Raw genomic sequence first — 25670 nt, 5'->3', positions numbered from 1 at the left:
TATAGAGTCATTTTAATTGACATCGGTAGTTTTTATGAGTTTTTATGACATTTTTACAGTTTTTATCACATTTTTTTGTATCTATTCACCAGTAAATGATTATGGTGCCTGCTTTTCAACTGCATAGAGATTTTACAGATTATGTACACTTTTATTTGCCATTTTGTATAATATATATATATATATATATTTGTATATAGATAGCTATGTATAATATTTCCGGAGAATTTCTAGGAAAATCGGGGAGCTTTTTCTTTGGAGTCTGTGGTTCTTGCGATATCAAGTCGCTCCGTCGACTTTTTCATATCTATAGATTCGTTTTTACGAACCTCAACCGCACTACCGCCTATGTATCATTGGTGTGCCACTTTTTAATGGAAAACTTAGCTACATTTCCATGTCACAAAAAATATAGATGCGAACAAATAGTTTAAAAGTAAATGAAGTTTATGTTGACTCTTGTAGTAGTTGCTGATAGCAAATGTACACCACTCTAATGTAGAGATATACTATTTTAATCTATAATAATAAATCAAATTATTGTCATATGCTTTTTTCCTTTCAATCTCTTACCAAGAACTTGAATCGAGAAATTACGATCACATAAAACTAAATAATAAGTTCGGATAGTGACTGAATATAACTTCTAATATCTGCACCCGATGCCGCGGTGTACGATAGAAATAATATCATTGTAATAATTATAATTGGTAATTATCTGTGAATCGATAATCACACATTTCGGCTTCGGTTACAATTCTTTTCATGTTTGTTTAAGACGAACCTTTTTGTATCTTTGTGTGAGGTTCATAGTTTTATGCTACTTTTGTGTTTCGTATCTCAATATGACCTTTGCTGCTTCCCATTTTAATTTATTTGCATACGGTCTGACCGATAGCTTTTACTATCTTTTCGGATTATTATTAATTTATTTTCCTCGTGATCATCGTCATCACTATTTAAATGACGATAGTGGTGACACCGTTGTAGTTAGGAGTCATCAGCCCATCTGTCCACATTTTTGCCGACCCTCTGACAAACAGTTGTTATTGCAAACAACTCACGCAATAACCCAATGGCCTATCACGGAGCGTTTTCCTGTTCTTCGTTGTCATTTTCAGTAGCAAAGAGGGTGATAACAAGTTTTAAAGGAATCAAAAGCTCTACTCATTTGCTTGTCTCATTCACAGCTCTAATTAAATCTAAACATTGCTCGAGTAATGGCAGTTTACACGAAAACGACCCCCTGCCCCATTTACCACCATCGGACATTTTAACCCTTAAACTCTACTCATTATTCTTCATCCTATTGTTCTTTTAATCAATCATTTTCATAGTTCTACTACGATAATAATGAATTACTCGTCATTATTTTTTTTTTTGTAAGATTCATTCCTTAATTCAATCAACTAACAATAGCAGTGATCATCATCTTTGTCATCATAATTCTAGTACGCTGTTCCTTAGTGATTTCTTAATCAACTTCATTTTGCGTTTTTTTACTTCAACATCGATTTTCTTTTGTTTTTTTTTTTTTACTGAAACATGATCGGTAACACATGACCGACGTAAGAGCACAATCATCAAATCCCTTAGCTCGCATCCGCGACTTGCCTCAGTCGTTGCCGTTCGAAGCTTCTATATTTCGAAGCTTTCGGTTGTTTTTAAACCTTCAAGGTCGATGTCTTTAGCTTATAGTTGGAGGTATTGTTGTTATACTACGCCTCACACGTCCGTTCTTATAATCGTTCTGTCGTACCGATTTCTCGCCTCGGAAACCTTGTGCCAAGTGAGAAGATCTCCAGTTTCACCCCGTCCATTACATTTGCTAGGATCGCCTCTGATGGCGTTAGCTTCTCAACCTTAAAAGATGCGATCTCCAACAAATGAGAATTTTGTTTTGTCTGTAGATCAGTCGATTCCTGCTAGTAAGTCGACGCAAGGATGAACAACTAAAACGTTTGCGCCGGCCGTCGTGCCTATATGTGTGATTCATTCCTTTCGTGAGTCGCTTCACGCTAGTCGGACGTCGTGCAATTCGCTGCTACGGGGAGCGACTAATGTTTGTTTTGACTGCGATTCAACAGCTGCCCGCAGAACTGTACAGTCGAATAAAGTTTTCCAAGAAATCCAATACTAGACTGTCGCAGAGCAGAAGACATGTGTTCGTCTTAGCACATCCTTTGGTAGCTCGACCGACGATTGTTGTTAGCAAACGAATTTTTATTTGAATTCTGACGGTCACTTCGTCGCAACTTCTTTTGACCGGATGATGCTCGACACTTATTTAGACGATCGAGCTGAGTGCGGTTCGTTCTGTCTTTCTTCTGTGAAACTCGACCGCCCAACATGGCTGCTTCGAGCGAAACCTACGAAGACATACAGCAAGACAGCCCTTTACTCACCGTATGGTCTTGAAATAAAGAGTCAATCCTGTTAACTATACAGACCATACATGAGAGTCAAGGATAACTTAGTCTAGACGAAATAAAGAAGAACTAATCTTCACATCATCAGCATTCACATGAGTAATGCAGCTTTTACAAATTCATACTTAGCTCTGATACATCCCGTTACGTGTGCAAGAAAGAACTAACGCAATGATAAAAATTATCATGAGACATATAACGTTTTGTTTTTCATTGTTTTCGGTCAAATATTTGCTTCGAGCGCGAACAGTAACGCTATTGATAATAATGTTAATAACATTAGACACCCTAATATAATAATATTGCTTTGTTAATGGCATTAATTTGCGTATGCCATCTACCTATATCTATAATGCAGTTTTGTACCTTCTGGCTCTTTAGATGGGGTATAGTAGGAGTCACTGTGTACGGAACAAAGAAGTCTTGCTTTCGACGACTTCGTTGGCGTGCCCGTTTACCACCACAGGGCCGCATTTGACCCACCATCTCCACCATCTCCTCGTCTACGGATGGCTCGTCGTCTTCGTCAGCTTTTTCAATCGTTACTGGGCTCGAAGAAATCGACGGTGACTGCATGGCATCCTCTAAGAGCGAATGATGATAGACGCTCATGGATGGATGCTCGATTAGCAAGTTCTCGAGAGGAGAAGTTGCCAGTTTTACGGGTCGCCTGAAATCACGACATTATCATTGCCATCACGTTATAATGTTGACCAAGCATTGTTGGACTGATGCACCGGGCAAGAAGAGGTACTGCACTGCATCCATACAATTTCACCATGACCAGGAGGTTACTAAAGAGCTACTCTGTAGAGCACAGTAAAATTTCAAATTTTGCATCCTGGCCTACAACAATGTACGCCGATCATGTAAACGATAACGGATGTTCCAGCTGTTGATATAGTAAGTAATAGCGCCGTTCGATGCTTTGCAAGTACAAAATATTAGTGCTGGACGTTTTCTTGCAGCTAAATCGGAACTAAAGATTTGTGGTCGAAGCAAAACTTGATATGTTAGGCGAAATGAAAATATATATCTTTTGACCACGACAGGTCAAATTACTTGGTGAAAGTCCTATTTTTTTTCTTACGTATGTTCTACGGCTTCATGCGGCGTGACTGCCGTCCTAGTAACCAGTCCCTGTCGTTTGTTTTGTGGTTTTAGAGTCTAGGAACTAAGAATAGCTAGATCCATGGATGGCTCACCTGCGAGCTATGCATGCCGATGGCGCCACGTACCAACTTTCTTCCAATCCGGAAGAGGGCGCGCAATTCTCGCTGTCGTCCTCGCTGCCCTTCGGGTTTCCTCCTTCTCCACTTTCACTGTTGCCACCGCTGCCGCTGCAGCCCCTCTGCTCCATTTGGTGGCCGCCTTGTCCACTACCGCTGATGTTGCTACTGCTATCGCAGTTATCCCTGCTGCGGCTCCTGTTTTGGCCTGTGATTCGATTAGCACCACCTTGATCGTCATCAGCGTGATCCACTTCGTTTCTGGCCACGTCTCCTTTCGTCTCATTGAACGACAGCCAGCAACGACTTCCACTTCGTCGCTTAATAGAGATTGGGGCAGTGCCACGTTGACTACCGGATGGCACCTCTGTTCGCGGAAGCCGAATGTGTGCCAACAATAAACACAAACAAAGACTGCTTAATTTCAACCAAACCCGGTTACATTTCACAATAAACGTACTAGAAAAGGGCACTACTACGAAATTTACATATGAAATTTGGCATAAGTGGTGACTCATGTAAGACTGATCACAAAAATATCACAAAGAGGCGACAGGAAAAACCAGCGGGAGACAAAGAACCAGCTTCCTTCCTTCTGTCCCATTTTAGGTCCTATATTTTTTGCTATCTAATCATTGCTGCAAAAGACAAATCAAGGCGAGTTCAAGCAAAACAGACCTCCTTCCATAACGATGCTGCCCGAGAAACAACCATTTGCTATTCCCTTCGAGCAGCGGCCGCTATGACCGGACCAATTGTTACTGGAGATGGCATCGGGATCAACGAGAAGCCAGTCCTCTTCTTCGGTGCACCGCAGTTCTTGAAGGGCGATCACCGTACCTTGCGCTACTTCTGTGGGCACTGTAGAGGGCGTCGGGGAGGGGCCGCCAACAGCAGCAGCAGCAGCAGCAGCAGGCACCGCTGAACCGCCGCCCATCAGGTACGAAGCTAGGTTGCTCAGCATCTCGACAGGTAGGCTGATCTGGGTTAAATCAACGAACAGTACATGCGTTACACATATATCGGATCCGTCGACGGCAGCAAAATGTCACAAAAAAATAATAGCGTGTAATAAAGCATCCTTGATCATTAACTTCGGCAGAAAATCCGCAGACGCCGTTCACACGGTTTACTTGATTGCCAATTGGTTTTCCAATTTTTGTAAATAAGAAGCAGTCTCGTAACATATTATAAACAAAAATATCTGAGATATCTAACCAGATACATCTGCTAATAATAGGATCGATATTATTGCTTATTATCGTTATTTTTAAATAATGAAAAAAATTATCTTTATGTTCAAATGAGATTTGATTGTTCCATGATTTTTCTCTGAAACGCTACAGTTAGGGACCGCCTGTTAATGTCTCGACACTTACTATCTATGTATCGAATTTGTCGATGATTACTAGGCTAATTACCACAGGTACTAGTTGGCAGTTTTTAGAGTAGTCCGACAACAATATAAAAACAATTTACTCTAAGCTTCTTTAAAAAGGACATAGTAAATGGTAGGTGTCAAAATATTGCACCACGGGACACCGACGGTCGGCGTACATTACATCCTTCGCTGTTGCTCTGTTCGAGTGTACTGCCTTCGAATGTCACAGTTCGTCTGACACGCCACAGGCCGGAGTTGAAAAGGACAACGAAGGTGATAATTTTCTTTGATTACACCGATAGCATTTTACAACATAATGTCTAGAATATTGCATTACAATGGCAACATAGGAGAACATGAATGAACACATGAATGTCGATGGATTCACAGACACTAACAGTTGTTCCTACCTCAATTTGACTGGTTTGTATCGAGATAAAACCAGTCGTCTACTTGTTAATGTAGACTTCCCGTAAACCTGACGACGAGTCGTCACCGCAGTGGCCTTAGTACTGTAATGCTGTCATCCGCAATTCCACAGCAGCGTGCGAGGGTCCGCGAATGAGAGAAAGATGTCTTTTTGGTGAGAATGCGCCACACACTACCGTTCTTAAGAGGATGAGAAGGTCAACGCCAGCCATTACCAGCAGCAGCTTCCGACAGATGAAGTCAACTTATGAAATAAGCAGCACTAATGTCGCGCGATGCAACTGCGTGTAGGTAGTTGGGTCTCTCCGTATTTTCACTCAATGTCGCTGCCTAACTCTCACTTGAAGAGACTGCGGAATGAAGTGACAGACGGCTCGACGCCAGCTCGAATAGCAAAGGCGTTAGCAACGTAAACCGCCATACCAGTATCCGTCCTTTTACACATAATGGCAACATGGCTTCGTTTTAAGGTCTGGTGCTACCGATTTCGCGCAGCCGGCCATCTTTTCCTATGCGTACTGTAGAGCTACCTACCTGCTCACTTGATCTACTGTATCTCGAGTGAGCAAGTAGTTCCTGCTTTAGTTACCGAGCCTGTGGGCATACAGATTAGCGACGGATGTTTAATCGCTCTATCAGCGATGTCTAGATAATGACAAATGAGAACTTTTTAGTATTGTTTGGTGCTTCAGAAGCAAATATGCGACTCACATCGAGAATATGAATGAGATATCGGTAGTAGTAAATGCAATTTAACTGTTTAACAGATAAGCTGTCTGTGCTGCCACCAGCGGACCTAATAGAGACAATCAAATAGCCACGTAGATGATTGTTCACCAACACTGCTTATGCTTCTAGCGCTGCGAATCTAACCCTTGCATTGCATTGCAGCAGGTATTTGAAGCAGAGCATTTACCGCGATCGAGATATTATCGAAAGCAACACTACCTACTTAGAACAGAATGTTTATAATCATACGCTGCTGAGCTCGAGCTAAACCGCACGTCCTAGGACTCGATATGGCCGGGCAAAGCGATGTCGACCCAGCACAAAGTACGGCTGATGCCGCCCTATTAGCATCGACCACAGCGCCAACAACAAAACCTGCTGAAACTAATTAGTCTCGTTCTCAGTTACTTTTAACCTTGCTTGATGTTATAATGGCTATTCGAAATTACGTCAGTGTAAATTGCTGATTGTCTAAAATCTAACTTTCGTAAAAAGGTGTCGTAATCTTAACAGGATGTTAATGTCGTACAGGCACTGCTCGGTGTTCCTCAAACGAACATACATACAGACAGACACGCGAACTAAAGGTATTTTTCACAGTTGCATTAAGACCTAACGCTATTACCGCTGCCGTTCAGGTGTGGACTATGAAAATATTGTCCATCTTCCAATGGCGACAACAATGTAAGTGCACACCGAGAAGGTACTATTGCTGCTTGATTTGGCAAGACAACTAAGAATAAGAATGGTCTTTATGTAGTAGCCTGGCCCCGGGTAACTAAGACAACGACATTGACTGGCCGCACAAAGACACTCGATACTCATTTGATCAGTGTATTAGCTGCTAAGAGAGAGGCATCCACCTGAACTTATGTTTAACTAATGTTGAGATAAATTTAAGAAAATTATTTACAACTTGGAACGGACGCAGACGTTCAATCATGTGAATGCACTTTGTACACAGTACTTCACTCGTTGTTGTAACCCGTTAAACAGGAAGACCCGCTAAAGGATTACAGAAAATTGAACGGGACTATTCTTATGACCTTCAGTCCGTTCTTAATTATTTCATAATATATTATTTCACCAAAACACTCATTCATAGCCCTGAGATAATTTGATTATTCAAACAGAAAAGGTGCCGGCAATTCTGGCAAGAAATCTTGTGTGTCTATCTAGTTTTAGTCTGTTAGGCGAACACAACAAAAAAAACTGTGGCTTGTGGTTTAATCGTATGCATCAAAATATTTTTTCAGCTCGGCGCCTTTCCAATATCTTCATGAAAGGACAACCTTCCAGAAGGAGACTTCGTTTAGCGGTCGGCGATTCTCCCCGTGTGTATGTGAAGGGCAGGCGAGACTTGGCAATTGCGTTAGTAGATCTTGCCACTCTAGTGTCTACTGGCATTAGAGACTTGAACATACATCCGACAGCGTAGGGGCAAATAAAGCCATCGTCAGATGCCATGAGCAGTACCAATGGCGACATGTTCAACCATTCGATCGATCAAAAACAGACCTGACCAAGAATCAAATGGGTGTGAGTAAGCTTTTCGAACAATCGATGCGGTGATGTCCGATTGTGTGACGATGATGCTCCGCATACACTATTTTCTTAACAAAGTATGGTAGCACAGAAAAATCTTTAAAGGCATTTTACTGATGGAGCAGTTATACTAAGCGCCAGACATAGTACGTTTTAATGTACGTACTCCATGCCTAATCAGGGCAGCTAGAAAGCCTAGTTGCGCTAACTAGGCCATACTGTGTTCATTCAGAAGTAGCCTTTTTGGGGACGAATGCAGAGAGTCGCATCTACGAAAGCGCCGAAATGCCTGATCGACCTTACATACAAGTCAACGGCAATAAAACTGCTGACCTCGAACAAGCTATTTATATCTGTGATAGTTTGAATGATTACTTATTTGGTTTACTCGATAAGAACACATTAACAACAACTGTTAAAGATGCCTGTCTCAGTGTTTTTTGTATATATATGGAGAAGGATGTCGCCGACTTTCACTTGCGAGCGCTTTTAGAGAGCCAGCTGACTGAATTGGGTAATAATCAACTGTTTCGTGATAAATCGACTGATTTATTTTTTGGCCGCTATTCATTGCGATACGGCTGCCCCCATGATAGGCGACATAAATTACGCCCCTTCCAGCTCTTATATAATTATAAATTATATAAATTTGTGCTAATGAAGTTACGCAACCGTGCTGAGCATACGTTCTCCGTTCCCCTCCATTGTATGGCAGCAGCGTGAATTTTCGCACTGCATTATTTTTTTTCTATAACGCAGCTGTGAGAAGTTCTACAGGCTTTTCGATGTGAGAAAAATATGTGCACACACGCACACCAAAGTTCGTAAGGCGCTGTATGTACCCGGTGAATTAGAGTTACCGCTGCTTTCGTCGCTTCTACTGGTGATAAGGGAAAGCAGATGCACAGATACGCAACCGTAGAGGACGACAACAGGCTGAGAAAAAGGGCAAAGACGCTAACTCAGATGCCAGAGGCGAATAAACCGATACGCGCAGTACCGAGAAATGTGCATGCAGTTAAGGAGTTCTCACATGTATTTGGCCTTTCAAAAGAATTACCAACTCTACTTTTCACCAAAAAAACGAAAAAGATGAGGCAGTCATCTTAAATTGTAAATGAATCTTAACCAATAATATAGAGCTTCATATACCCGCTCATGCTTTAGAGAACAGCAAAAATTTATTACGAATTCATCTCGTTTCTAAGCAAAATTTCATTGATTGTTGATTGTTTTACTGTTGTTTATGTAACGTTAATATAATAATACAAATTTATCACCGCTATCCTACCTACAGTTACTCTCACTCTAACACAACTACATAAAGTTTGGATACGCGTACTAACTAATAATATCTAGTTCCGTGCATTGCCTTTGTCGAGGCCAAAGGACAACGATACACAGCCTGGTCGGTTTCAATTAGCTTAGACTTGCTTCTATTACGCCAAGGAAGTAGTGGTTTTCGCGTACATGAGTCCTTGTTGCGACCTTCCGAGCCTTTCTTCCTAGCAACGACGGTCAGAGGGTGTAGTGTGTATCCGCAGTTTGCGTTTCAGCAGAACTGATCTTCGAGACAAAATGTATAAACCGCTCAGTACAGATCAACAACAACAGGCTTGTTAGCGAAGCCGCTTCAAGAACGTTGTAGCAGAGCAAATTCTGAAACGATGCCCATATAGACGATGCTTAAATCGAATAGTTGATTGACAGAGTCCTCTTTAATTCAAACAGGTCCACCGAGTAAAGGTGAATACCCTTAGTTTAAGTATTTGTATTAAGTTTTAATCAAGTTCAAGATAATAGTTAAGTAGGACTTCTGTTTTACTAATGACGTCATTCTTTGCAAAAACAACAAATAACTGATCTGTAGTTGAGCATCTTCTCAGTCAGTCTATTCTTCACTAAAACAGATGTGCGTGGAGCTTAACGTATCAGTGATATGTATTTGTTTGAAACTTAACTATTTATTACGTATACAGGTGTTTGTTCCATCGTTATGTTTTAGATACAAATCCTGGCGCTGAATATCGGCCACCAAGTGGATGAATTTTCAAAATTTAGAATACACATTGAGTTGAAGTAAGCTTTTTGTCACATCGAGCATATATCTATTGGCGCCTCTCAGCACGAAATAGAGCCAGCTTCCTCTAGAACAAAGCCACGTTTGGCAGGAACGGGAGGTTCATGTCTTGAACACTAATGAGGGCTCGTGATGTCCTTACGTCAGACGAACTTCTATTAAAATTATAAATCTTCTAGATTACTTAAAAAGTTTTTCTAATTTCTATGGGCCTTCCAAAAAACCCAACGGAAGATTACTATAAGACAAAGGGAAGATCCACAACAAAGATCAGACTAAAAAGGCTCGAAAATGTATTACGCTAGGACACATACAACCTTTGACCTCTGATCAGAGTAAAATTTAAATCCACGCTTCTATCGTCACTCGTATACAACCCTAAAAATAAACCTAGAATATTTATATCTACATTATACAAATATCTTTATAAACCGACCAAATATTCCGCTGCTTTGCTATTGTCTTCCGGAAAAGTCTGTTTCTCATTAAAATGTCCTTCTTGTATATCTTATTGATCATGGTTTTTTTTTGACTGAGACGTACATTACAAGTAGATTATACATAACTCGGGATCAAAAACAAGCTTAAGTTTATAAACGAGACGTCCTGTTTTCTTTGAAAAGAATTAGCGGCACATGCCGTTTCAGTTGTAGATATAAAAGAGAAGCACCAATAAGAAACTGTCCATTTGCTGCTTTAATCAAGGTCGGACTAAACCGTTCTTGCTGTATTACTCTCGTTGCTTTGTGGATTGCGTCCTTTTATCAAAGGTTAATTCAGTCACTTAACAGTTTCGCTAAGTAACCCGCCTCCTTTATCGTTAGTATTACTAAGGCACGAGTATTAACAGCCATAGAACGGTATATTGTTTATAAAAACATCCGTGTCTATTTCCGTCGCGTGAAACTGCTAACATTGTTATTATATCACTATGATTATCGCCGTCTTCGTCGTCGTCAATACCAGCAACAGCGGTGTCTTTATGATTATGGCAGTGATAACCCTTTGAAAGGCTGTGAGGCTCACATTTTGAAGATGGTGCAGTAAATACTTATATCGAACCATACTTACCTCCAGACGTTTCCAGTTGGTACAGATTTGCCATGGTAGTTACGGCGTACAATAAGATGACTAGCAGTTAGCGCGCTCAACGAAATATATTCCGTTGCTTATTATATTACACATCTAACTGAATTGAAAAAAGGGTAAACTAGAGGAGGCGTTGTAACGATGGCCATCTTTCTTTCACTAGAGGCAAGAAATAGTTTAATTTTTTATAATGGTTTAATAGTAGTACTATTATATAGGACGTGAATTTCGTACGACAGTTCGCCTTCGGAAGTCGAACAGAGAAGGAGAGAAACAACAGAAGGAGCTAGAAGTTCCAGAATTCCAAGGTCCTACACATAAGGACAAATGATTATTGTGACTATACGATAACACAGGCGCACTTGCAGACGCAGCAGCGTCATCATAACCGCTAGGAAAACAGTAGGATTGACACCTAACTGAAATCATAATGTTTTTGCTTAGAAGAAGCAGCAGCCGTTCTGCCGTGCAATCACACAGAAACATGCACACAATTTTTACGAATAGTATATTTATATGTTTTTCCGAGGGTACCGAATAGCAAGAAATATAACATCAATAACGCGGAAATACGCAGCACATTTGCGACATGAAGCTTGGTTCCGATTTGTACTATCTGTCTAGCCTATTAAAATTCTTCCTTCTTTGTTCCACCTAGAACGATTCCTTAAAGTGGTAGGCTTGGACCCATTTTCTGGGTCTCTAAAGTTTGATTCTAAAAAGATGTGCAAGTAAGTTGGAGCCGACTGACTAAATATTTTACCCCTTAGATAAAAAAAAATATGCTTTTTCCAATGGAACGTCATGTTAATTTAAACTGTTCTAGTTTTCTAGGTTTGAAAACAACGTTGTACTACCGTTAACAAGCACTAACAAGGAGGCCACCAGAATCGTCCTCGTTGATATGTCACATGATGGGAGTTGGGTTACCTGAACAAATGGGCTTAACTTGTGCCACTCGACAAACTGCCTTTAACCGTAACTTTGGAAATACGCTCGGGTCATGGTTACTAGAAGACAGATAACCCGTGATCGAACTTATCTCTGTTATAGACATAATTGGCCGCGTACTTTTGGACAGGTAAAACAATGTGCTCGGTGGAAAAACAGGCGTGGAGCGAAGCCTCCATATGGTGTATCTATACCACGTGTATATAAAAAAGCCAATCGTCATTGTCGTATCTCGGTGCGCTACTGCGGTGCTACGTCGGTATAGAAACTGTTTTTTTCCCCACGATTTTCCAGCTAGTAGCTGAATAACTACACCTAAAATGGCTATGGCAGCGAACAATAGCGGCAATAGAATCAAGTAATCTTAAAGAAAATAAATATATCCTTTTAATAGTAACAATTACACAACAGCCAATAAGAACACAATCGAACTATTCAACAGCTGACAGCCGAGCGAGACGGAACGATTTTTATGATTTCCAGTTTTCCTGTTTAGGAACTACGTCATTAGCTAGGCGAATACACCTAAACGTCATATTTGCAGGCAGTAGATTTTGCCGTTGTGAAGAGGTAGAGCACTGTTCCGTACACTGGCATACGCAGGGTGGACAACGAAAAGATTATTCGTACACTGTGGTGCAATTGGCGAAATATCGATTCGTAAACCCACGCCACGGCATTGTGTACATACATGGATGCTTATTTTGGATGAGCGTTAATAATATAATAAGACACTTACTACCATTGTCTAGTGTTGTTTGAAAAGCATCTAAATCATACGCGTAACAAAGCAATTGCCAATTGGATGGATCGTTAGAAGGCGCGCGTCAGTAGGTTCTAATAGATGGTCTACTTAAGAACAGGTGGATGATGACTCGGCCTAGCGGCATATTACCAGCAACAGTTGCCCTATCAGTCAAGCCTACTGATTGATGGCGACACCTTTAATTCAAGCAGTACATATCCCACAAGCACCTCTCGCAATTAGACACAACTCATTTGCCACTCGACGATTCGTTCACGCATTATCATAGTCCACTTCGTTGTTTCGTCATCGATTCTGGCACAGCTTTGAAATTGTACAAAAATGTCAAAGCAGTACGATTTTGGACAAGATTTGAAGATGGACCTTACTTTGAGGGTTCGAGTCGAATGGTAGTGCGCCAATTTGACGCTCAGTAGTTCTTTGTATTGCACGATTATGCAGTATAATAATACGCTAAAAAGTATCCCAACTAATATAAGCTTTATTCTATTTCATCACTTCTACTACAGCGTATCCATGACGGACACATCACAGAACAACCACGTATAGCACTGGCGGCTTCCAACTATCGCCTGATCAAGAGGTTTACTTGTACGAGTGATTAGCACTCCCATACAAAAGCAACTTCGCCGCCAGATAATTATCACTCGACGGATGGACGCGAATTAACGTACCGTAATGACGCTGCAATGCGTAGTACTGCAAAGAATCGCAGCTAGCGTCGTTAGCAGACTGAAGAACACTAAGACTGCCGTCAAGCAAGCCTGGAGAAGGCTTTTGCGGCCGAGATTACCACACAGTATAGTAGCGATGCTAATCCAATCCCTCTAAGTCTGTTTCACTTGTCTGCGCAGAGGAAGAAATTCCCCATCCAACATATTTCCTAAGATCTGTCATCATTTTCTAAGGCGCAATTGTGAGCACGCTTGACAGGCCCTCACGAGCCCGGTGTGATCTCATGATACAAAAAAAAAGTTTCATTACGTTTTCAATCGTTAGAGACCAATGGCCAAAATTTAACAGATGATGATATAGAAGCAAATGCTTATTCTGCACCTATGCCAAATACTTGCGAAAGTTACAAAAAAGTATGCGAAATAATAGTGGATAGCAACAGACGTAAATTAAATCGTACGTCACTCGTGCAAATTTATATCAAACATGCCGTCAAAATATTTTTGTGATAAACGTTTTTCATAAAATGACCTCCATTCTTATTTCCTACCGGGAAAGCGTTATTTCATACATATGTCAGTATATTTTTATTAGTAGTGATGAAATTATATATATATATATGTACTTTGTTCGTTGATTGTATGTCCTCATGGTCATAGTTTCTATTCCAATGGGTCAATGAAATCGCAAAAAGCTATTAGTCCTTTGCAAGATACCGTACATAAAGAGACAACTGAGCCGCGATTACGCACGTTTGATCAAACGGAGCATAAACAACATAAAAATATTCGCATTTTCTTTATTTGAGATGCACTCTCTATTTGACCGTCCTAAACCTAAGCTTAATTGCGTAGTACGACAATATAGTTATATTTTGGATACGCGAATGTGACTGCCGACAATAAGCAATCTGATCTAATATACCGATAACGTAATTGTGTCCATACGTACAAATTAGTTTTAAAACTATATTTAATTAGCATCACGTTAACCAACTGGATTTAGTTATATTCTTAATATACAAGATACATATCCTGGTGAATCCATGAAAAATTTTGGCATAAAATTTCTGGTCAGATTACTTCAAAGAAGTAGAAGGATCAAATGCTGCATGTGTCCTTATGCCAGCTGCACAGCCCACTATTTTGACTACGACCCTCATGGTTGAATGTGCAGTGAGATGTTATTAAATGTAACACTGTTGTTGAAATACGAAGGACCAGACTTCTGAGTTCAATACAACGAATCCGTGCATATACATTAACCATTTCGGTGATCCCTCCCAATAGCCTATGGAAATCTGCAAAATGCAAAGTCGAAACGTTCTACATATATAGGTCAAAGGCGTCGTAGTTCAATGACATAGCGTAATCCATCGCCACGGTTTAGTCATGGTGAATTCCGCGCAAAGGTGACAAAAACTTATCGAAATTAGTAAACACCTCAATTCTGTTTGCGTTCGCGGGAAAACTGACGCCACGGTTGGGTGATGTCAAAACACCACAATATTCAATTAGGTTTTTTTTTTTGTTTCACACTTTTTCATTGAGGTCGTTCTCTCCGGAGTCGTCTATAATACGTCTGAACTGTCGAAGAGATCGAAGGGTTGCTGCCCATGACGCCCGCAGATATTTTGTATATAAGCAGGCATGAGCAAGGTTTTTCGAAGATGTAAATGCGCTTATAAAAAAACACTAACTCTATCAATAATCGAGTCAAAATATCGCAAAAACGTGCACCCTTTCTGTGAATTTTACAAGTGGCCAGCACATGTCCCAGTTAGAAAATGCACAGTAATATATTAAATTACTATAGTTGCTGTTAGTTGTTCTATGATTGTTTCTACTTCCCTTTTGCCAAAAGAGGACGCATTGAATCGCAATGCGCCGTTTGCCTAGCAAAGGTGCCCAGGTGATCGAGGCTAATATGCAAAGCTGAAACATGAAGAAGACCAGTTCAGCGATATTCAAACAGCCGAAGTTTACTCTCACTTTTATAAGACTTTTTTCAGTTCTTTTTTACGCAGTGGTGTTCATAGCGTAGCAGAGAGTTCATATTGCAGAATCGTCTCGCTAGACAGATTCACTACACATATATTATTATACGTATAAATTTTAACGGATGAAGAAAATTAGATATAATGTTTTTTTTATCTCCCCCGCCACAACTGACATCTTTCTATTCGCAAATAGAAACCAACATCAACAAGCAGTTCTCTTGTCAGATATTACTAGACACAACGTGGAGATCAAGCTAGCATTGTTGATTCAAGTGCCCTTACAAAGCTCCTTATTGAATAAATCAAAAAGGATAAAGATTCGTATAATAACTTCCTTCATTCCCTAGTGACTTCAACACAGAGTTCTCTAGCTTCCATTTGAGTCTTATCATGTTCCAAAACGTGATGGCACCCTATAAACTATAACTGTATGCTGCTCTAAATACAAAATCATTACGAGCACAATTTTCATCACGGGTATCTGACAAGTCTCTACAAACATTTTTAACTGCACATATTTATCTTTCGCGCTCTGTTTGGTTCAAATATGGCTCCGTCGTTTCTTGCCTTAAAACCTTGAGATAAGGTTGTAACCCATACAGACATTGTTTTCAACACATTCTCATTTTTATTTTTCGTCACTGTTTTCATTCGAATGCGCGCGAGCGTTTCCTGTCAATCTGAGAGGTCTTTGGTAACGAACAAAAACGAAAACTGGCCAACTTCCTCAGCGTCGTTTTAAAATATAAACTAATGTCGAAGATTTATATTTTTGCGGTTACGCAACTTTATCTCCTTGTTCTTTTTCTATAACCTTTTGTGACTCCTTTGGAATACATTACAGTTCCTTTACTGACATTGTTTCTAAATAATTTGATTATTTTGTTCATAGACATTTGTTGACTACGATTGTTGAAGTGCATCCTTTGTTTTTGTTTATCCTCTGTTCGCCCTATTCAAGATAATACAAGCCGCTCAGCTTGACGGAAAAAGAGTGGGCGTAGATGCTTGCCTCTACTTTTAGGGCCTTGGCAGGCCTTTGCCCTACGACGACCACGACAGCGACGACAATGTTAGACTCCAATCGTGTTTGAAGACACAACGACTGCGGCCAAACGACTCTGATTTAACTTTAGCTTGTTGCATTGCGCTAACCCAATCGACTCTCCGTCTTCCTTTCATTGGTTTCACCTGCAGCAATGGTGGCACAATCATCATATTCTTTGTCTCCTCCTTTCATCATCATCACCGTCGCCGTCATACACGTGCAGGTGCCTCAAAGCCTGTTGCCGCGGCTGTCGCATCGCAACACAGTTAACAGGGGGCATCTGCCGAATATCACCTCTCGGTAGTTCCGTTCCTATCACAGGATGACAATATGTCCAGGGTGCCCCAAAAAATGTGTGCACTGTTTACATTATTTTGGCTGTACAGTGACTCATGCAAGATGTACCACGAAGACGATGCAGATAACAAATTTCATTTCTGATAGGTGTAAAGAGCCTATCTTCATAAGAACATTTTACGCAGGTGGACTGGACAAAAAAGACCTATAGAATGCCCTGCCTGCTTTCTTGAACAGCCTACACCAGAAAACCGACAACACTAGAAGACTTGAAAGCTGCAATTGACAAAAACGGGCCACAGCATTAGACGAAATGTTTGTTGAAAGTTGTGGATCAATGTTTCATCGTTAGTACCAGTGTAAAGACCTCTTTCACGTTCGAGAAGTGCCATTATCATAAGAACGGTAATATTTTGAACATGCGCGATAGGAAGAAAAGTTATACATTTTATATAGATTTCCCTGCGATATTAAGCATATGCAAATAAAAAATGAAATTATGATCGTTCAAACCCTGTATAAATTTTTGGGACATATATATAATAAGTGTCTCACCGATAAAGTTCGAGAGAGACGGCATTTACTGATTGCCACCACTGCCGCCTTCCTCAGTCTGCGGCGTCCGTCTAGCGGCAGTAATCGTGATGCCACTGCCAGCAGCGTCTTAAGACTGGCAGCTTCTACGGCCAGATGGACGCGGTGGTGGTAAACTAGTCGTAGGTATATCATAATAGCAATACGATTAACAGCCCTAGTGCTGCTTCTATAGTCCCTGCGACATGTACAGCGGCAGTAGCGGTGTCTTCCATTCGTAGTATATGGGTGGCTGGGTGACTGGTTTGTTCGCACTGGTGACTCGTGGCTGGTTAGTTGATAGACGCACCTGGACGGACGGGCTGGGACCTCAGCGGGGTTTCGTTTCATCCTCTGATGTCCCCATGTATTCGGCTCGTATTGGCTCTAAGCTGGCTTGAATGCCAACACAGCAACACTTGCACGACAGTCGACCAAAACGGAGCGCCCTTAGGTACGTCGCCAAGGGAACGGCAACAAAGCGAGCCCCTAAGTCCTGCTATTGTGCGCTCTAATATAATGGGAATTAAATATGAAGGTAGGGCGGCAACGAAAGTAACATGATGCACTCACCTGATTTTGGTCATTATTTCATTGACAGTGATGATGAAGATGATAACGAACGGCACAACAGAGTCAACAAAACGCTCTTCGTATACACTGGCCAGAGATTTGTCTTTAGGTCTGAGCTTTAACAGATACCACTGTTTTGCTTCTGTAACTTAGTGAACTGCCGTACGGTAAACCAGATACTAAGCGAGCACAACTCCGTGCAATGTTACAACTATACATACTACTACCATATCATTATCGCATTTGGAACATTGTCTTAGCATAACATTGGAAATCCGGATAATGTTTGACAAATTCTCCGAGGATAATAACATGAATCAGCTTGATTCGAGCACCAAGGATTAAACGCTTTCTCCTACCATACTACATTGCATTTATGTTGCTACACAGAAGTCAGGTTTACCCGCCATGAACAAAACTAGTTCCTACAATTCGTAATGCTAAAGCCGCCCACAAATTTCTCACGTTCGTAATACTGTTGCTGGTAGAGCAAAACATTCCGAATACGCAAGGAAGGTAAATTTGGAATGAAGTCTGCGCATATATGCGACTACTGGTACACAAATACTTGGCGACGGAAAATTTCTTTTTGAATTCCACCTTTAAATAAATAACGCTACTCTTATGAAAAAAATGCCACCCTTCTATTATAAGAGAGCGGCAATGCAACAATTAGGTGCGCTAATACACATTAAGTAGAAAAACGGTGAACGTTTTTCGTTTGAAACAGTTTCCCTACGGAACATTTATTGCTAACTTGAAGCACAAACTTTTGGATCCTTTCAACAAAATATATCTGACGGTTTAGAGAAGGAAGCTTAGCACTGTTTTCTAGCCCATTAATGGTGTTTAACTGCTGGCTTCTCTGCGGCTTCTGGTGACACTACCTCCGAGCAAAAAATCAGGGTCAGCTCTCCTCTATGATTGTCCTGAAGAACAACAACACTGCGCATCGCTGCGCATTTGGGTCTTTCAGAAAGAAAAACACGTCGCGCCGTCAAACAAAAGGACAAAACAGAAAATCTTTTGCAAATGGATTTTGGCGACAAAAACATGAAAATCAGTCGATTAATTGCTAGAACCTACTGCATAAAAGGGGTCTCACCATCTAAGCCCAGAGGTTACGAACCTTGAGCCACTCCAAGCGATATCATAGTATGTTCACACGGACCAAAATATAACATAGACAAGCCATGCACTACAGCTGGTTCAAGTCATGTGGTGGCATAGAAAATTCTTTTGGATTATTAAGCCCGCCTTCGTTCAGAGAATTTTTCGATGTATTAAATAATAGACAAGTGACCATACCTTTCAGGTTTATAGGTGTAATCATACGCTCTGCGAGCGCGAGCGCCTGAAGCCTAGCGGGTTCTGAATGGCGACTGCTCACTCACTCTCGCGTTTTCTCTAATGAGCTGAATAGGCAAAAAGGACGCCAAGACTAATTTGGTTTCTTTTGGCCTTCTCAGTAGTATTTTGCAATTATGTTGCTATTAAAATGGCTAAATCGTACTTACTGGCTGGTCAGTTTCCTTAAAGCTCCAAAGCGAAGGTTCTGAGGATCTAGACTTGGTTCTGTCACTGTAACAGAGAGCTGAGCAGCGATCAGCTGTTGATTCTGTCTATTCAGCAGCTACTTGGCATCACAGCCAGGCTCATCCATTGGCTAAGGCGTGTGATGCAACGGCCTGACCTGTAGCGGTCGATATCTCTGATTGGTCGCTGTCACAGAGTCTAGCCAATCAGAAGCCGAGCAGTAGTTGTTTACGTATGACGTCATGCCTTCGAGCTGAGACGGTGGCGCCCTCGGCGAACAAACGGCAAACCTCAATGTAAAACTCGGCCAAGAACGCTTCGTTCAAAATGCTTCGTATTTCTACTTCACCAATTGCCGCTGTACGATGCTGTAACAATTCATTTAACTCTATTTCAGCCATCGGTGCAATGAAATATGTTAGTTTCTTTGACTGGGTACACCGTCAAAATAAAATAGCTTTTTTTCTATATAATTTTCGCTAAGTTTTTCGCCAAATTTTTCAGTTGGAGGCAAAATATTCGATGGAGGATATATTTGGAATTAGTTATAGCAAGATTCACGAGCTCAACTGTGAATTTGGCAGACCTAATCAAGAGGGAAAGGTAATTTCATTATGTAGCGCTTTTTTTCGTAGGAAATTTCTGCTTAATTTGAAAACTGAGGTGACTTAGACTAGATCCTAGGACGCTTCACTGATTACAGATTGTGGAGCTTAAGACGTGGATTGTTCTTCCATTGCATGAATACGCCACATAAGCGTTGATAGCGTTAAGCAACGACTCCGACGTCTGCGTGTCGTAGCATCCGCGCGGTCAGCAAAACTTTAAACAATTTTATTTTTTTGAAAAAAGCTACGTGGGCATTATATTTTTTCATACCAAAGAGGTAAATAGATTTGCGAACTCTGGGTATATACTAGCATAGCCACGTTACATCCATTACTAAATTTAGGTTAAGTACGAAGTGGGGTTCAGATCATGTTTAAAGTATCATGATATTCTTAGTAATGATGATTTTCTACCTGAATGTAGAGCAGCCAAATTCGCTTGAATGTCCGTTCTCCGTTTTTTGATCAAATATACTTTGTATGCAAATTACGATGAGTCGTAATCATGCATAGTATGTGTAATCAGTTCATGTGGAGGCGATGGTTTAATGACGATGATCGATGAGGCCTAACGCAGGCTAAAGCAACAAAGTGATGCGATCTTTTTCCATGTTAGATCGCACATTGAGAAGGTCACAAAAGCCGTTCTAAAGAGCTTTAAAGAAAGGTTCTTTTAGACCTTCGATAATCTTCGCACTTGTGTATTTATATTTATACACACACACAATTGTCTTTAGCAACCAATTGTTTTTATGCTGTTACATTATTCTTTTTCTGTTGAATATTCTTTCTCATATCTGACAACCTCACAGTATTTAATGTACCCCCATTATATCAATTGTTTTATGACGAAGAAACTTTTTTTAACTACAGCTCACTTTTATACATATACATATTAGTATTATCGGTTTCTCATCTAATTAAAACTACAGCGTTTCTGTTAAAATCTAGAAAAAGATTAACTTAATGTGCATTCGCCGTCACTCTCCACCTTCACTTATTTCTCAACTAACATATTTTTAATTTTCCACTGGCCTGAAACCAGTTCACGGGAGATCCACCGTTTACTTAATTTTCACGCTCTCGAGTTTTAGCTCTGTGACGCGTTACATGTTGGATACCAGTTTTCGCTAACAAGACTCCCAACTCTTTTGTGAAAGCCTCCATAATTGCCACAATAGGTTGTCTTTCGAGTCCCGGAATCTAGTCAAATGCTCAATAGTATTCAGCAGGCCAGTTTCCGTTCTTGAAATGTTTAGACCATTCACGTACTGTGTTTTCACTTAACTTCTTTGCCGAATGTCACCATTCCTCAATGGATTTCCCTAGCGCTCTGGCCTTCGAGGGACAAAAGTGTGCTTACGAAGCGTTAACTTCCAGGGTTAACAGGTGTTCTTTCTTTTTAACTCATCTAGAGTATACTCAACCGATTTTCAAAGTTTTGTGGGTATGGAATATTTACCAGTCAAAATTTGATTCCTAGAATCGCTTTATACCAAAAGTTAAATATCAAAATTTCAAAGTTCTTCGTATAACACCTTCATTAATTTGCTACCACATCTAATTGCAATCTTTACTGTGACAACAGAATCTGCAAAACTGAGCGTGCTTTGCAGATTTTAAGCCCATAGCCGCACTCGTCGCATCACAGTCGCTGGCCTGATTGCTGTCCATAAACCAAATTTAGAAACATTCGAACGTATACTTTTGTCATGTGTAGGTTTTCCAGAAAACTCGCAGGAAGCTCGCAAGGTTGCATAAGGGTTTTGGAAGTTAGGCTATTAATTTGTGTCGTGTCTACTGGTGGTAGGAACACGAAGGATCACTAGGAAGAGCCCTCGTCTTGGATAACCTGTCATAACCGCCACGGCTGAAAATCTAAAAACAACTTACGTGGAGATTCTCGCAGGTGAGTTAGACATTTCATCCGAAGAATCTCGTGTCGGCCGCCTGACCGGTGTTCAAACCCAAAAAAAAGGGCAAGAATTATGTGTACTTCTATAATGAAGGATTAGAAAAACGGTTGCAGACGCGCATTGAATTCGACGAGGATTATTTCTAAGGAGAGAACTAGGATTGGGATAATTGAGGCACGTGCAGTAGTTGCAAATTCAATTCTGGATGCTTTTTTTCGACACAGTAGTACTAGTCATACTTGCAAAAATGTTGTGTAGTGAAATGCATTACTTCATTCTGTTTTTTCAACCTCAGTCTAAGTCTCATTTCCTACCTAAATAAGTTAATGACATTAAGCTGCATACTCTTCTTACTCCCTACTTTCAATAATACTCTTATATAATAGTTACTCTTAATAATAATAACAGTAATATACAAAATATCCGTTAAGCAGATAAAATTTTTAAAAAATCGGGGTATTTTAATCAACTTATGTGTCAACAAAAATCTTGATGCCATTGCAGTTTTTCTTTTTTACTCACAGTGTGCAAGCAGTTTACCAATCAAAAGTGATGTTGAATCAGAAATGAAATTTAGTAACGAGCCACGAGTATTTTATATTTCCTCACCGTAAGTAATTAAATAGATAATAAAAATTGATTATTCTGACTGTCATGGTAGTGTGTTTATTATAATCCTTTATTGTCTCATTTTGTTGCATCGACATTATTATCATTATTAATCAAGATAATTATGTTGTAATAAGGAGCAATGTACATGATTCTATCATCATCCCAGTGAAGTACACGGGGCAACTACATACTCGAGTTACAATTAATTACATTCTATAATATATAATTATTTTTTATAATTCCTCTAGTAAATGTTTGTTGTTATTACCGTTTCTCTCATATGGGTTCTCAAGCCTTATTTTTATGTTTCTTGCAACGGTATAGGTGCAATTTTCATTTTGTTTATTTTTATTATTAATTAGGGATGTTCTGCTAAAACGGAAGGACCGCTTGCTGTTTGTCTTTCTATAATGGCGACTGCGCTTCGTATGTATATTGTTCAGGTTATTTTCATTGTGCTTCATGTTGCTTAATAGTACTTCGTTTTCTATTTTGTCGTCGTCATTATCAGTAAAACCTATCGACGGGTAAGTGCTCTTTCCATTTTTAATGGTTACATATATATATAAACCACAGACGTTCCTTACTCACGCACAAGCGACCTGCGTCATTTATTCAATGCGCACACGGACACCGCATCATAAATAAGACTCCATGTTTTCGGCTTGTCTAGTGTGTCATAATGATGCTAAGGTTTAAGTGTCCGTCCAACATGTCCTTCGATTATTACATTAGTTTCGTGTTCGTTGAATATTATATTTTTCTCAGCATTTCTTCTCTATTTCACCATTCGCTATATACAACATGCTACTTACTTATATATCGTTTCGGCACGCCGTACTGTTACAAAACTTTTTCCGAAATTTTCAAATATTTTCAATTGAGTGGCTTATTATGTGCTATCTCTCACTGAGACGCGCGCCACCAAAATAACGGCATTCATTTAATATATATAATCACGTTAAACCGCAATGTGGAAAGGCTCTAGTGGTTTTTCGTTCCTGCACTCGCAACTTCGACCAAATAGCAGCGCAGCACGATGTACGGTTATTGTTATAATTATTGTTGTTGTTTACAATGTGTTCAAGTCCAGTGAGTTCAAATATGCTATTATTTGCATTTAGTGACATTAATTCATTAAGATCATAATGACCAAGCCATAACTACACGAAATATTTGCATGGTATTATGTGCTTAATATAAATATTCCTGTTATTCGAATTTATTTATGTTGTTGGAATTTTCAACGAACTATGAACTCACTGCTCGCCTCTCTGTATATTACATTCAGTTTCCTGCAGCCTGATTTCCTTAATTTATAACTATATTTGTCACAATCTCGTCAATATTACCGCCGACGTTATTCTGAATTCCACATTGCTTGATGACGATTGATAGTATTATGCTACATAATGAGAATATGTAATTATTCCCAATATAATTATCATCATCATGATTATTATCATGCTAAAATGCCCCGATCAGCTATACTCTGTTCTTATTCGTACTCCTATATCATAAATGATCCGTTTGCTTTTTTATTAATATAAGCCTATCCTAAATGTCCACCACATATATACGAGTATGTATGTTGGTCAAGAGGACGAATTGCCGGACTCCCTCGGCACTTATTGTGTATTACCCACCCGTAAAGCTTCGCTCTACTCGTTTATTTGACATTATGCACGCTTAGTCACTTTCTAGCTTTAACTTTCGCTCTTTCTTTCTTAGCCTTTTGTATGTAATTTTATTTATTCAGTGTACAAGGCTTCCTGACAGTTCCATTGCCTCTCCTACCAACTCTTTCTCATATGCTGCGAACGTAGGTATATATCTGCGTAGATTTGAAATATATATATATATATGTATTATATATATATATATATATATAATGGGTATACACCTTACTATGACTTCTGCTGCTACTGTTATGTTACATGGCTTTACCGAGAACAACGATATAATACCTCGATTTCTTTCTCTGTCTTTGTGTCGTCCTCAATATGTACTCGTTTCGTGTCTATTTATCGATATCAGTTATTTGTGCCACCGTAAACTGTTGTCTAAGCATGTCTTCCCCTGACGCCGATTTTCTATTTTCCTTCTTTCGTTTCATTCAGTTCTTACTTATGTTGCCCTCTTCGTATCCTGATTACTTTCTTTTCTGCCTGACCAAGTAGCTTATTAGCAAAAGTATATCAATCGCTAGTCACACTCAACATCATTGTCATTACTGACTTATGATGATTAGGCAGCCATTTATTCATTCATTAGTAGGTACAATCATCTTGCTTTCCTTTAGTAACAGTAGCAGCAGTAATTGTCTAGCTCCAATAATATTAACTATATTATAATGTATTATAATTGACCACTGCTATCCTGGCGATGCCTCTACATTAATTCCCCTACCCTCGCATTATATATAGTTTGAGGACAATTTGTGTACGGCTGCCTCCTTCGGTTATTTGTCTATTTGATTACACTTCTTTCACACCACTGCTAGAAGATTCGTTCCTCCACTTATTTTGAAGAGCTACATTCATATTACCCAGTCAGACACTTTTTGTATAAGCCTGTCGTTCAACCGTAGGTTATTACGTAACCAAAATTGATCTTTCATTGCTGGACGTGAAGTGCTCAAAGAGCAAGACGAGGAAGGTACTACTATTACCACGGTTTCATAACACATACACATTCTATTATCCCATCCTCAGCTTACCTTTTCCCATCCACTCTAACTTTCTACACCTCGTTCGCCTAGCACGAGCATCAGTCGGCAATCAGCATTAGAACGGCGAAGTTCTTTTTCCTAAAACTCGAAAGCAAGTTGCCAAACTTAGTTGTCAGCTGTACAGATTCGTTATATATGTATACCATCATCAGCAACTGATGCACAGAATGCGCAGAATGCGGTGGATATTTTTCATCCATTACAATGTGTTCTTCTTCCTTCCATCACTTTGCGTTGCCCGGCCATGGCTCGATAGCCTTTCCGCTTGCGCCGTACATCTCGTAGAGCACTTAGAAACCGGAGACGGACGTTACCTAAGGTTTCACGCCTTAGGTAGCGTAGCGTTTAGTCCAAAGACGAGCAGTTCTATCGTGTTCATCACGATGCTGGATGTACTGGGTGGCAATTGAGCCAACTAACGGGTCAGCTGAAAGCCAAATCAGCAAAACACCATATGGAACCAGAGGATATATA

The 25670-nt window shown here is 40.0% G+C and overlaps 2 protein-coding genes across 10 annotated transcripts in view; both read right to left on the bottom strand.

The window, feature by feature from the left end:
* Positions 1-112: 112 nt before the first annotated feature.
* TP53INP (Tumor protein p53 inducible nuclear protein) lies at positions 113-19451 on the bottom strand. Of its 9 annotated transcripts, none has more exons than XM_022807348.2 (6): positions 19311-19449; positions 9089-9401; positions 4337-4640; positions 3635-4025; positions 2796-3099; positions 113-2369 (listed from the first exon to the last, which is right to left on the bottom strand). In XM_022807348.2, the coding sequence occupies exons 3-6, from the start codon at positions 4620-4622 to the stop codon at positions 2172-2174; spliced, it is 1179 nt and encodes a 392-aa protein (XP_022663083.1). In that variant the 5' UTR covers positions 4623-4640; positions 9089-9401; positions 19311-19449; the 3' UTR covers positions 113-2171. The 9 variants fall into 9 exon arrangements, with proteins under 9 accessions (XP_022663083.1, XP_086847849.1, XP_086847853.1 ...); XM_086991723.1 differs by having other exon boundaries at positions 9213-9401; XM_086991727.1 differs by lacking the exon at positions 9089-9401 and adding an exon at positions 19102-19208 and having other exon boundaries at positions 19311-19437.
* Positions 19452-22505: 3054 nt separating this feature from the next.
* Ubc2 (ubiquitin conjugating enzyme 2) overlaps positions 22506-25670 on the bottom strand; it is a 9573-nt gene continuing 6408 nt past the window's right edge. The window contains exon 6 of the mRNA XM_022808018.2: positions 22506-25623. Within this exon, the coding sequence (XP_022663753.1) occupies positions 25526-25623 (98 nt within the window). The 3' untranslated portion in view covers positions 22506-25525. The remainder of the gene's footprint in view (positions 25624-25670) is intronic.

This window comes from Varroa destructor, unplaced genomic scaffold (genome assembly GCF_002443255.2).
Source record: "Varroa destructor unplaced genomic scaffold, Vdes_3.0 BEIS01000005.1, whole genome shotgun sequence".
In the NCBI taxonomy this organism is placed as follows: domain Eukaryota; kingdom Metazoa; phylum Arthropoda; class Arachnida; order Mesostigmata; family Varroidae; genus Varroa; species Varroa destructor.
Note: the sequence above shows the minus strand (reverse complement) of the source record. Positions and strands in the feature narration are given on the sequence as shown.

Excerpts from the sequence above, each read along its gene's own strand:
- TP53INP (XM_022807345.2), bottom strand. The coding sequence starts at position 17,571 with ATGAAACGAAACCCCGCTGAGGTCCCAGCCCGTCCGTCCAGGTGCGTC. Across the intron at positions 4,026-4,336 it reads CAGCATCGTTATGGAAGGAG|AGGTGCCATCCGGTAGTCAA; the intron begins GTCTGTTTTGCT and ends TTCCGCGAACAG. Across the intron at positions 3,100-3,634 it reads TCGGCATGCATAGCTCGCAG|GCGACCCGTAAAACTGGCAA; the intron begins GTGAGCCATCCA and ends TCGTGATTTCAG.